Below are 12756 nucleotides of genomic sequence, written 5' to 3'. Positions count from 1 at the left end.
ACTTTTTATATGGATTTTACATTAAAATCCACAGGTCTATCTTGTGTTTTGAAGTCATATTTTATCTATGCATAATTTTGTAACCTTAAATATGGGTCATCTGGGAAATATTTGTTTCTTGAATTATGCAGATCTTCCAAATATTGTTATATTTTTACTATAGACTACGAAAAGCGTATTTGTTAATATCACCATTGATTTTTATCAAGAAAAATCTGTAAGTACTGGCAAACTTTCAAGGTAGTGGTAGATAAAATTATCTAAAATTTTGATTTTCACTTTAAAACCTGAACTTTATTAATGGCAACAAATATGTCAGTTATTTTTCTTAAAGTGACAAGCTAGTTTTGTCCATTTTCTAGAAGAGTGTCTCCTACATATGCCAGTCTAATAATCATAGTTTATCTGGAAATCATTACATCACAATAAGAGCATTTTGTGTAGTTTGCAAATCCAACAATCATGCAAGTGGTTTACTCTGAGACGAGCATCACCACACTTTAGCATATAGGAGAAGTGCTTTATCACACTTTGCATTTTGTCACATGGAATACTGAAAAGACATTTATTCAAGGCGGGGGTTTAATAAATGTAATAATTATTGTTTCATCAAGGACATTCTGAATTTTCTTACTGGCATTTTCTAAAATGGTGGTTATACAAAGGAATACAGTCATTGCTGTTTTTGTTACCACTGCCTTCAGTTATGCAAAGCCACAAGAGCATTTTATCCACTATTGCTTTCGTATCATCTGTACTAATGTCATTATAGCAAACAAACTAAGAATATCTTAGTATTATTATGAAAACAATATCGGCCTTGTGGACTCTGAAGGACACACATGTTGAAAATCACTGCCCAGAACAAACGGCCGTTCAAACCTGGATTCAAATGTACATCTATCTCATTGTAAACCCTGAATTCTGAAGTACAGGACTGCACTGGTTTTACTCCCTTGCCTGTCCATCCCAGACCCCATGATTTGTCATTTTAACCGCTCTCTTGCCAATACCCTCCTCTCCACTGCCATTTTGTCCTTTTGCTATCTTGGTCTGAAAAATTCTGATCTGAATGAATCTACTCCAGCTTAGCTGCTAAGCATACCTAGAAAAAATTAAATAACAGGATGGTCTTAGAAATGTGCAGTTTCAACCGTGTATAAGCCCTCTACATCTCTTCTTAAAGTTATTCTACATCTAGTCACTGAATATGGAGATGTCTGGTGCTATCTACATGAAAGGCTGGACTGGAAATGAATACACAGCAGATAACCAACCACTTTCATTTCACCTGCCACTAGATGGAAGCAAAGACAGTAGCAAACAACACGTCTAAGGAAGAGGGTTCCCAAACATGCCTACATATTATAAACTCTTAAAATCCACTTCTAGACTATTTTAAATTAAGAAAAACTTTTTTTGGCTTTTCACTATTCATGCTAAAAGTAGCTTATTTATATTGTCTTTTACAGTTCATAAAATGTTACTTTAGACACTACTTCTTTATTAAGGGTCCAGATTGATGATTGTGCCTTTTAGTAAAAGGCAGTAAGAATTTCAATCTAGGGTGTTTGCTTTTAAGTTAAAGTCCCTTGACATGACTCCAAAATACAAAATAAGATTTTATGTCTTTATTACTTCTCTTTGAAAAACTGAGATGTTTATGTTCAGAAAGGTGTCTCAGTGTTCTGAGAAAACATCGGTTCATCAGTAGAGCTAAGGGTTGATTTCATCGTAAACCAGAGCTCAGCATCTTGGGGCACATGCCCTGCATCTACATGAGACGCATGCTCAAACCTGCCCCTGAGGTAGGACTGAAGTGGCTTCTCCTATCATTGCTTTATCTCCCATAACTTCTTCCACTTGTAAGGCTAATCTGCAGCTGAAACTCCCATTTCTCTTCCCCATGGCTAGTGCTCTCTGACATTCTTTCCTAATACTTGCTTTCAAGAAGGAAAGATGTGAAAAACACATTTCCCCTAAAACAGTGGTTGTAAAATGGGTGATTTTGTTCTTCAGGGGACATTTTGCAATATCTGAAGACAATTTTAGGTTGTCCCAACTTGAGGAATAGGAAGGTTGCTATTTGTATCTACTGGGTAGAAGCCAAGGATTCTACTAAATATTCTACAATGCACAGAAACACCCCCACCATCCCTGCAAGTAGAACTATCTGGTCTAACATGTCCATAGTGCAGATGTTGAGGAACCCTGCTCTAAAGCATGGATTCAAATTTTAATTTCAAAGGAAAAAAAAAAAAAGGACACAGATCCAGGGCAATATTTTCTGCACCTTAAAATCCCTAGCTATAAATTCCTTTTGACAACTCTCTCATCATGTAGCTGACATTTCCTTCATGCACTGTATCTCCTACAAACTAGCTTTATTCCCTGTAGCAATTTGATTAACCAGTGTGGGCCCAATTTTTCCATCTATATAGTCAGAAGATGGCATTGCATGATTTCTAATGTCTCTTCCACTTCTAAATACATTATAATGTTTTTTAACATTTCGATACCAGTGATGCATTTACAAGTAAAAACAGAGAGAGACTTCACAATCTTTGCATAAAAAACACTGTTGCCCTTTTTATCCCGCTTGATTTCATCCAATAAGCACACTTTAAGTGCAATGATCAAAAACACTAACCTTAACGGTCACAGAACAAAACTTCCCAATGAGTTCCCATTTCAATCACAAACAAAATATATAAGAAAAAATGTGTAAATTTCAACCTTACTTTTCACCATATTCAAAACGACTTGCACAGGGGCCATATTTGTATTCATAGACAAAACGTGGGATGTAATCAGATGTAATAGCAATTACAAACGCATTGGTGATAACAGCCAATATACCAATTCCTTCAAGAATTCCATACCAGATACCTAGTAGGAGAAAGAGTAAAGATAGGAAATAAAATTTAAAAAAAACATTAAAACCCTCTAATGAGTCTTCTTTGGAGAGAATGTTTTACTTATTTTGGGACCCCAGGTCTGTTCATTGTTTCCTTCCTTAGCACAGTATCTCAGTACAGATTGGAATCTACTGAATACTTTTCCACAGAGGGAAGGTAAACCTTACCTAGAGAGATCTGAAAATTAAAATATCATTAGGAATTGTTTCAAGTACCTTTTTAAAGTAAAAGTGCAAAACTAGTTTTGCGTCAAGACCCAGGACTTTCCCAATCTGGTATAAAGACACACAAAAAAGCTTTTAAAATTGTATACAGTATCTATATAATATTGATTATAGTCAAAAGTGATATTTGAAACAGGATTAAACATTGTTTTAAAAGTATTGATAAAAAAAAAAAAGAAAAAAGTCCTGGAAGGAAATACTCAAAAGTGCTAAAGGTAATTAGATAGGATGGCAACTGTATCCAACCCTCATCCCTTTTCTTTGTTTTTCAAAATCTTTATGTTTCATTATATTGAGTTGTAATGAAAAAAATAAAAATAAAAATTCCATGACATAAAAAATCATGAGACAAGGAATCAGAATCCATTAAAACATTTGAATACATCAAAATTTAACATATAGTTTTACAAAAGTAACAATATTCAGTGAAAAGAAAACAATCGCCAGAGAGAATATGTTTGCTTCACAAAAAACAAAGGGTTATTATACAGAATACACAAAAATGTCCTACAATTTTAATAAGGCAAACTACCCAAGAGAAAAATGGGCCAAGAATACCAATGAGTAATTGCTATGGAAATGAAAATAATCAATCACTAGTTGAAAATTAGCATTTCAGAGAAACACCTTTCAAAAAAATAAGATTTTTTTTTTAATCTATCAGATTGTAGGAGATTTGAGTCTCTTACCATCCACTGCTATTGAGGGACTGTGGGAACAGAAACCCTTTTGAAAGTAATTGTTTGAAGTAGGACTTGTTACAGTATTTGTGGTGATTAATCTGATATCTTTTAAAATTAAAATGTGAATACATTTTAATCTGGTAGGCCTTATTTTGGGGATCTGTACTACAGAGTTACACTGTTCTTACACATCTATGGATATGTGATAGACAATATATATAATATCTATGTGTCTATATTTACACCTATATTTATTCATAGTTATATTTATGAATGTTTATTCCCTGCTTGGGACAACTAAGTAAATGACTATACAACTTATCATACATCTATTATGAGTATTATTACACTATTAAAATGAATGACACCAATATGTTTTGAGCTAGAGGATATTCATGAAAAAAAAAATACAGAATCCATAAGTGTACAATTTTTTGTATATTTGTACGAGCAAGAAAAACACTGACAAAGTGTAATGCCTAGCTGATATCACTCACGCCCTGAGGTAGAAGGGACAGGCAAAGAGGGAAGATGAATATTAACTATTTTTATACCTTTTGTTGTCTGGTTTGAGCAAGACAACCTACAACAGTTAACAAAGTAATAAATTTTGCATTGGAAAGTACAATAAACACTAATTAAGCCTGGAATGGGGTTTGATTTTTCTTTTTTGATTTATTTTCCAGATTTTCTTTAATGTGCTCATATTACTTTAATAATGAAATAATAAATATATTTAAATAATAGTAATAATTTTAGTTGTTTTAAAAAATGGGAACTCAAGTTGAATAGCATTCTCTGCAGGTTAGTAGTATATTTGAAATAAACTTTGTTGGCTGTGGAGTATATCTACATATATATGTACATATATATAATTATGTATATATATATATATATATATATATATATATATAATTAACCAAAAAGATAACTTTGCAATATTAGCCAGAAAATTCCCGAAAAGGAGAAGGAAAAGTATGAATTTGCTTTTTCATATACTTAGAATTTCTATTACAAAATCACAGTTTATTAAAACAGTATGCCAAAAATAAGTAGTCAGATAAAGGGACAAATGGAGATTCTAGAAATATACCTAAGTTTATATAGAATTTAGTATATAGAGATAATTCAAACAAGCTAGGAAAGATGAAGTATTCGATAAATGGTTTTGGGAAAATTTGCTACTCTTTAGGAAAAAAAAAAGCTGGATACCAATTTCAACGCCTTTATTAACAAATTCCAATTAGATCAACAATTTAAATAAAACCACAAAGGGCTAACAGATAACCAAATAACATACACATATCTAAAATACATGGTGAAAAAAAAATGCATGGTGAAAAATTGGGAGTTCTAAAGGACTTTCTAAGAATGCCAGAAATAATAACTAGAAGAGAGATATATCAATGTGATAATATACACACTTTAAAAACTTATTCATGATAGAGTGAAAAGTTAAAAAGCAGCATTTGAAAATGTTTGCAACCTATATATCAAAGGTTAATATTGTGAACATGGAGATAAAGATTACCAAATCAAATATAATAGACAAACTTCATACACAGTAAAGAAGAAATACAAATGTATTTAATCTCGTAGTTATAAAAATGTGGGGAAACATAACAAGATCACATGGTTTTCTTCCTCAGATTTGTGAGGATGAACAACAGTAAAAAAAAGAACCATTCTTATACCTGGTAGGAGTATCAATTGTCACAATATTTCTAGAGAACATGTTGAGAAATTATTAAAATTTTAAATGGATGGAGGGCATTATGCTAAATGTCAAAAAAAAAAAAACTAATGTATACCCTCTTTGACATAGGATTTCCACTCTAGAAATGTATCTTGAGGAAATAATCAGCCAAAGTATGTATGAAGATGTATGTTCACCTCAGTGTTGTTTATAATAGGAAAAACTGAAGCAATCTAAACATCTCTATTTAAGGGAATGAGGTTTTAGAAATGTCACACAACATGTAATAGAAATTGGTGCAGGAATTATAAAAAATGAAGCAAAGCAATTTTTATTAACATGGAAATGTGTATATGAGATCATTTTTAGTTACAAACAAGTTCATGAAATAGCATATTTAGTATAAACATACTCCCAAGTAAGTTAGTGTTCATTTCATTATTTTGTTAACCAAAATTGTTCAGTTTTTGTTATAGTTGGAAGGGAACCCCAACAATAGAAACCCACACGGTGCTAAGCTCAAGGCACCTGATGGCCTTAGCAATGCAAGAACCATTTAATTCCTGAATCTTACCTATGTCAGTTGCTCGAGCCGGCAGAGGCCTCCGCCACTGGGTGACAAATTTGTAGGCATCCAGCCTGATCTCAATGATATTGTTTAATAAGGCCAAAAGAGGGGCCAGAGGAAAAGCCGCAACAAAGATTGTGGTAAAACCAAACTGCAAAACTGTAAAGGGAGAGCATTACAAAATTAGTAATACAAACAATATCATTTCTTGAGTGCTTTCCTTGTGCCATATTAGGTACTTTACATAAATTGCCTTTCATCCTTTCAAAATCCCTACAAGGTAAATATGCTCATCATATTTTGCGGCTAAGAAAATTATAGCTCATACATGTTAAGTAAGCTTGCAAAACGGTAGATAGCTAAAAATCCTAAAACCTGCACTTAAACTCTGATCTCAATGGATTGAAAGTTTATGTGCTTTCCACCCCTAGGCCATGCAGCATGAAGAAAGAGTGAATAAAAAAAAAAAAGTCAGAGGAGGGCTTGAAGAAAAATGCTTAGCTCTAGAAGGGACCCAAGAGACCTAATCTTGTCTTTTTTTTTTTTTTAATAGATGAGAAAAAGTAAAGTCCAGAGCAAAAGTAAATGTCAAGACAATACACAAAGATTTTAACAGCTGGAGTGGGGATCCTTATTTTCTTAATATAAATAAGTGGGTTTCTCAATCGAACTCATACCAGGTCTGTGCAAAGGTTATTGTACGAAATAATTATTGCTTTATCCTGGCAGGATGGTATGTTATTGACACAGGAATGGATTCTGCTTTATTTTGTTCCTTTTAAATACCTGCACTAAAGCTAGGTATTCTACTATGAGAAAACTCTTCATTTTGGTCAAATGTTACAGCTAACAGAGGACAGAATCTGTGAGCCTTCCAAGGACAATGTTTTAATCTCTTCTCTAGTTATGTTGAGATAAAGGTACAGATGTATTTTAGAATGCCTGGGGTTGGAAAGGACAGAGATGGTTTTCTCTCTTAAACCAAAGCCTGTGTGAAGGAACAAAAGAGTATCAAGAAAGCCAAAGAGCTGTGTAGAAGTTTCTTTCCTTACCCATTTCTAAATACTCATCCATAAGTCCATGAATATTCATGGGCTGCAGATTCCAATCATTTTCCCACTGAGGTATGGAAGCATCTTGTACTCCTCGCTTGATTTTATGTCGTGACCACCAGTTCTGGATCAACCTATATCACAGAACAGACAAAGGACTTTTGAGCTCTTAGGTAAGTATGTAGTAAACAATTTGTAGTGCATTAAGAAAAGACAAATATCACTACTCTGGGAGTACACTACGCATTTCTGGGAATTAGAGATATTTGCACGGTCTCGACTTCCAAGTTTAAGATGAGAGAATAGGTCTCAGCCTTCCTAGATCTTCTAAATGTCTACATATGTATCCGGGATTTAATTCCTCCCATTACACTTAGGTGCTTCCTGATACTTATTAGATAAATACCCATTTCTGATTCCTTCCTCCACTCCAACCCATATAAATACTTAAACTTCTATGTTGCCTATTTGATTGGATCTGAGCTCTTCATTGCTCATAACCCAAAATCAGCTGAGCTGTGCTCTTGAAACACAAGTAAAGTCATGTTTCACATTGAATAACTGAGTCCTAGTTAAGGTTTCAAGAGATATAGGTTCTAGTCCCTATCTTGCAATGTATTAGTAAGTCTATTCACCTCTGAGTTTATGAATGTGAAGGGTTTGAGTATTAACAATTACATTCTGTTAATATAGTGAACAATAATTTACAGGCAATGGATCTGTGTCTCAGTCCATTTAAAAGACTTGGAAAGGAATTAACAACAGTATTTCCCTAGCGTAGGGGCAATCTTGAAATTACATGGCACAGAAATATCCCAGTATGCATATAGCGGGGACATCTGGGCAATTAATTATTTCAAAGGTTATATGACAATTACCTCTAGAATGAAGTGAATCCTACAGGATTCAGTGAATAGTACCTCAACTCTCACATATAATTAATTACATATCTATACTCAGTGGGTGTTGAAAAAAACAACCATTGATCCAAAAGTCAGGTAGTTCTTCAGTGTATGTCCCATGGAAGTTGCCTCTGGGACCTCATGAAGATGGAAAAGGGGCTGGGTGTTGGGATTGAGGCAGGCCTGGTTGGTTCAGTTTTATTTTCTTCGGTCTGCTTAAGATTTTACTTTAAAAAAGAGAACCATGTTATCAAATTTTCAAAATTACTGTTCAGTGACTGGTTCACTCCTGCTGGATTTGAAAGAACACCAACAGAATGCCCCTTATCATTGTACATTTGGGATTTGATATACACAATCCAGGCTGACCACTTGGGCAAAGCCATCGTGAAAATGTGCTATCCAAAGTGTGTGATATGTACAGAAGTACACAGAAAATGATAACAATAGCCATTCTAAATAAGATAATGACTACTATACCATCTTGATGGTGCTTATACAGCTATTTATTTCACAACACATCAGATCTTGTGGTAGGCACTTGCTCCCTAATCTCCTCAGCTATTTTCAAATGACATTCCCAAACCCTACGTCTCAAAGAGATGAATCAAGGATAGGAAGGGATACGAATGATGGGGTGGGCTACCCAATCTTCTATCCCTACATCCCTATGCTCTCTTCATTTACAAGAGATTCATTTTCATCCCTTTGGAATATTGAGGATCTCTTCACAAAAAGGCTCAGTTGTTTATTAAGGTTAAAGACCACTGGGTATCTCATGCAATCTCTACAAATCCCTTATTTTATAAAAAAAAATAATCTCAGAGAGAGGTGAAGTAAATTATAAGCATCTTTAGCAAGAGGCAGAGAAAGTATTTGAACCAGGTCTCAGACATTTCATAGACCATGCTCTAACTGCCTAATATGTCACATAATGTCTCATGGCAGATTTCAGGGTTGATATCACTTCTCCAGTCCTAAGGTCTCTGCTCTGAAATGTCCTGATACCATTTGTAAGCCAACAAGGAAAAAGAATGATGGGATAATTTGATGACTAAACCTAAGCTATTTATATCATCAGTTAACTAGTCCTTCTATGGTCAAGAAATTCCTCAAAATAGTCATGTTTTTAACCTTGATTAGGCCTTACAGCTTCCATATGACATTGTTTTACATACACTGTATTCCAGTGTATTTGGAAGAGTAATATTATTTTATATGATATAAAAGTAGGCATTCAACATGTCAGCATTTCACAGATAGTTAAACCCTATCTAAAGAGACAAAACAGAATACTATATATATATATATATATATATATATATATATATATATAGTTGTTTTCACAATCAATCCTATTCTAATGACTTTTTTTTTTTGGTGTAATAAAGAGTACAAGTCCTCCCTATCCAAAATTGTATCTTTGTTTTATTTTTTCTTGATCAAGGAGCATGAACAGAGGTTCTCTTTGTTAAACAACATCTGCCTTGGTCTTTTGGTAGCCAGAAGAAACCAGAAAGTTATTTTTATCCTTAAGAACCTGTACTGTCAATAGTGCTTTAAAAATAGCAAAAAGCATCTTAATATGTTGAACAGAGTACTGGGTACTTGACATACACTATTTCCTTTACTCCTTACCAGTGTTCTCAAGGCACATACAGCCATTGATACCCTCTTGAGATGTGAAAACTGAGGCTCAGAAAAGTTAACTAACTCACACATGGTCACACATTTGGCGAGCAGCAGGGAGGGAACTGAACCTTCATCTGTCTGGTTACCTGGCCCCAATAAGGCAAGTTTAAATAAGGCAAGTTTAAAAAATAAAGTGCTCACGGGTATCCTAGTTCCATGAAGTTGTTCCATATTTGCTTCAAAAACATGATCACTCCCATCTGGAGGCAGAGGTCTATCAAACAGCCACTGGGATGACACTGAAACAGAACAACAACTATGATTTTGCTCTTCTCAGTTGGTTACACATCCCCACCCTCAAACTGTACAGCAAATTCTAAAACCAGGCAGCACTATCTCAGTGCATAAAGAAAATAAAAACAAGGAAGACAGAACATGTATAAGGCACCTGATAGGGATGTTTTCAGTAATTAGAGAAGAATAGTGATCAAAGTTGTAACAGCAATAACAAGAAGTCAAACTTTTAATGAGCACTTACTATCTGCCAAGGTCTGTATTAGGCATGATCCTATTTAATGATTGCTATGAATACTATATATCTATTAACAATCAGGAGATAGAAAAATGTGTAAGTTAGAATAAACTTTCTGTCTTACAATAATTTTAAATGTAGAAAATTTGCAAAGATAGTACAGAGAATGCCCGTACGCACTTCAGTCCTCCATTGCCCCTTATATATCACCAGGGTATATTTGTCAAAGCTGAGAAACCAACATTCTCTGATGTTTTCATGTGTTTAACCTGGGCTTATGTGTTTTGAGGATGGAAGGAGATCACAAACATAAAGTACCATTTTCATCACATTCTATCAGAAGCTACATGCTCTCCATACAACATCACTAGTGACATTAATCTTCATCACTTGGTTGATACAGTGTTTGCCAGGTATTTCTACTGTAAAGTTACTCATTTTGCCCTTTCCCTATTCTTTTCTGAAGTGAGTCATTCAGTCTAGCCCACTCTCAAGGTTGGTAGCAGTTGCTCTATATCCTGAAGAGGGAATATCTACCTCGAATGTATTTTTTAGTGATAAAAGCATGCCACAGAATGGCTTGTCAGTATGACCCAGTTTTGCCTTCTCTGCGGCTCTCTGCTTTTTCAGATATGCAATAAAGGGTAGCATTAGAAACCCCCACAAACAAAAATGTGATTGCAATGAACATTGCAACTAATGTGTTTTGCTTGAAAACTTTGCACTGTAGAAGACACTTGGGTAGGAAAGCGTGGGTCTGTTTCTTTAGAAATGGGTTCCTGTCCTGCTCATAAGAACAATAGTCACTATAGCTTTGATCCACAGTTTCTATTTCTATCAAATTGGTACCAGTGGGACTTCAAAGGGAACAGATAATTAGGACACGAAGAGCCTGGTTTTCTGGTTCCAGCCCAGTAATTTAAAACTCCCTAAACTGAGCCAGAGAGAGGGCTTGCCAGCGGTAATTTTTACTGTGTGGAGAAGTCTCAATTCTCCCATGTAAGCCTGCCCTTTCTTTCTAGGATTAATTTAGGACCCCCTAGTTCTCCCACATATATATGATAAATGGGTTCCGTACAATGTCTGAAACAGAATAATTACTAAGCTACAGAGGCAGGCATAGACCCCAGTTGCAAGCGGAAACTTTTTTTTTTTTAATAGACTCAAAGATGTAAATTAACTTGTACAAGGTCATATAGTGTAGACTGTTGGTAATGGAACTGAACGCCTTGGTCTGTTGCACCCTAATCCTCTACTCTTGTACATAACATTAAAGATGAATTCTATTTACCAAGTGTGTTTGTTGCCTTGAATACCAGAGCATATTATTATGTGGAAAGGGAAAACAAAGACCATTATAGAACCATGTGATTGGCTCACTCTCCATAGTCATAGGCCAAAGTGGCCTGGATGACAGGCCATTTTTAATTTTGTTAAAATTGAGCCTTTATGACTTTGTGGTTTATAGGGCAGAAATAGTTTTTGTGGGTCTGCCCCTCTCATATAATGGTTCCCTCTGGAGAAATATAGTCCTTCAACTCTAAAATTCAATTGGTAAGAGAGCCTATACTTTGAATGACTAAAAGAGCATAAATGAGCATGCAGGAGACCCAGGCTTTCATTCCCTTTGCACCTCCCTCCCCCCAAAAAATCGTACGAATGTGGACAGCCCAGAGCTGGGGGCCTTAACATATGTTTCTCATTTGCTCCTCCTGAGAACCTCATAAGATGGGTGTTGGTATCTTCAGTTTGTAGATGATAAAGCTAGGTGACAGACAGGACTATCAGATTCTGATACCCGTGTTCCTTTCACATGAAGTATGTTTACTCTAAATCCAATTTACATGTGTGAGTCAGCAATCATTCAGCCATCTCTTTTCCAAATCAATTGCCTTTATGTTTTTGATTGTGCTTCTGTGTTATCCCAATGGTGGCTGGAAAGCACAATGTTCAAAGCGCAGACTCTGATGCTAGGTTGGTTGCATCAAACTGATGACTTCATCAATTTGGAAGTAGGTTTCTATAATTGTAGGCAAATTACAGAACTTGTATCAATTTCTATTTCCTTTTCTGTAAGATGAGTATAATAATAGAATTTATGCATTAATACATCTAGAACAGTTAGGGACAATTGCTGGAATGTGCTGGCATATAGCAAGCACTCATTAAATATGAGCCATTATTAACGTTTTATATAGATTTACATAACATGATTTAAATTTTTTTTAAACGTTTATTTATTTTTGAGACAGAGAGAGACAGAGCATGAACGGGGGAGGGTCAGAGAGAGAGGGAGACACAGAATCTGAAACAGGTTCCAGGTTCTCTGAGCTGTCAGCACAGAGCCCGACGCGGGGCTCGAACTCACGGACTGCGAGATCATGACCTGAGCCGAAGTCGGACGCTTAACCAACTGAGCCACCCAGGCGCCCCAGATTTACATAACATGTTTATGTGAGATATTATACAGCATAGTATGAAGAAAGGTTAGTATAGCCAATTCATAAATGTTTTAAATAAAACCGAGGTACTTTTGTTTATAATAGCTA

At 35.1% G+C, this 12756-nt stretch overlaps 1 protein-coding gene across 1 annotated transcript in view; it reads right to left on the bottom strand.

Annotated features, from left to right (window-relative positions):
* The window catches only part of ANO3 (anoctamin 3), a 279115-nt gene that overhangs the window by 11462 nt on the left and 254897 nt on the right, over positions 1–12756 (bottom strand). The window contains exons 21-24 of the mRNA XM_032594840.1: positions 9877–9974; positions 7142–7275; positions 6096–6248; positions 2742–2889 (exon numbers count right to left, since the gene is read on the bottom strand). Coding sequence (XP_032450731.1) covers positions 2742–2889; positions 6096–6248; positions 7142–7275; positions 9877–9974 — 533 coding nt within the window. The remainder of the gene's footprint in view (positions 1–2741; positions 2890–6095; positions 6249–7141; positions 7276–9876; positions 9975–12756) is intronic.

This window comes from Lynx canadensis, chromosome D1 (genome assembly GCF_007474595.2).
Source record: "Lynx canadensis isolate LIC74 chromosome D1, mLynCan4.pri.v2, whole genome shotgun sequence".
NCBI classification, from domain to species: Eukaryota; Metazoa; Chordata; class Mammalia; order Carnivora; family Felidae; genus Lynx; species Lynx canadensis.
The sequence above is the reverse complement of the archived record's forward strand: the minus strand, read 5'-3'. Positions and strand labels throughout refer to the sequence as shown.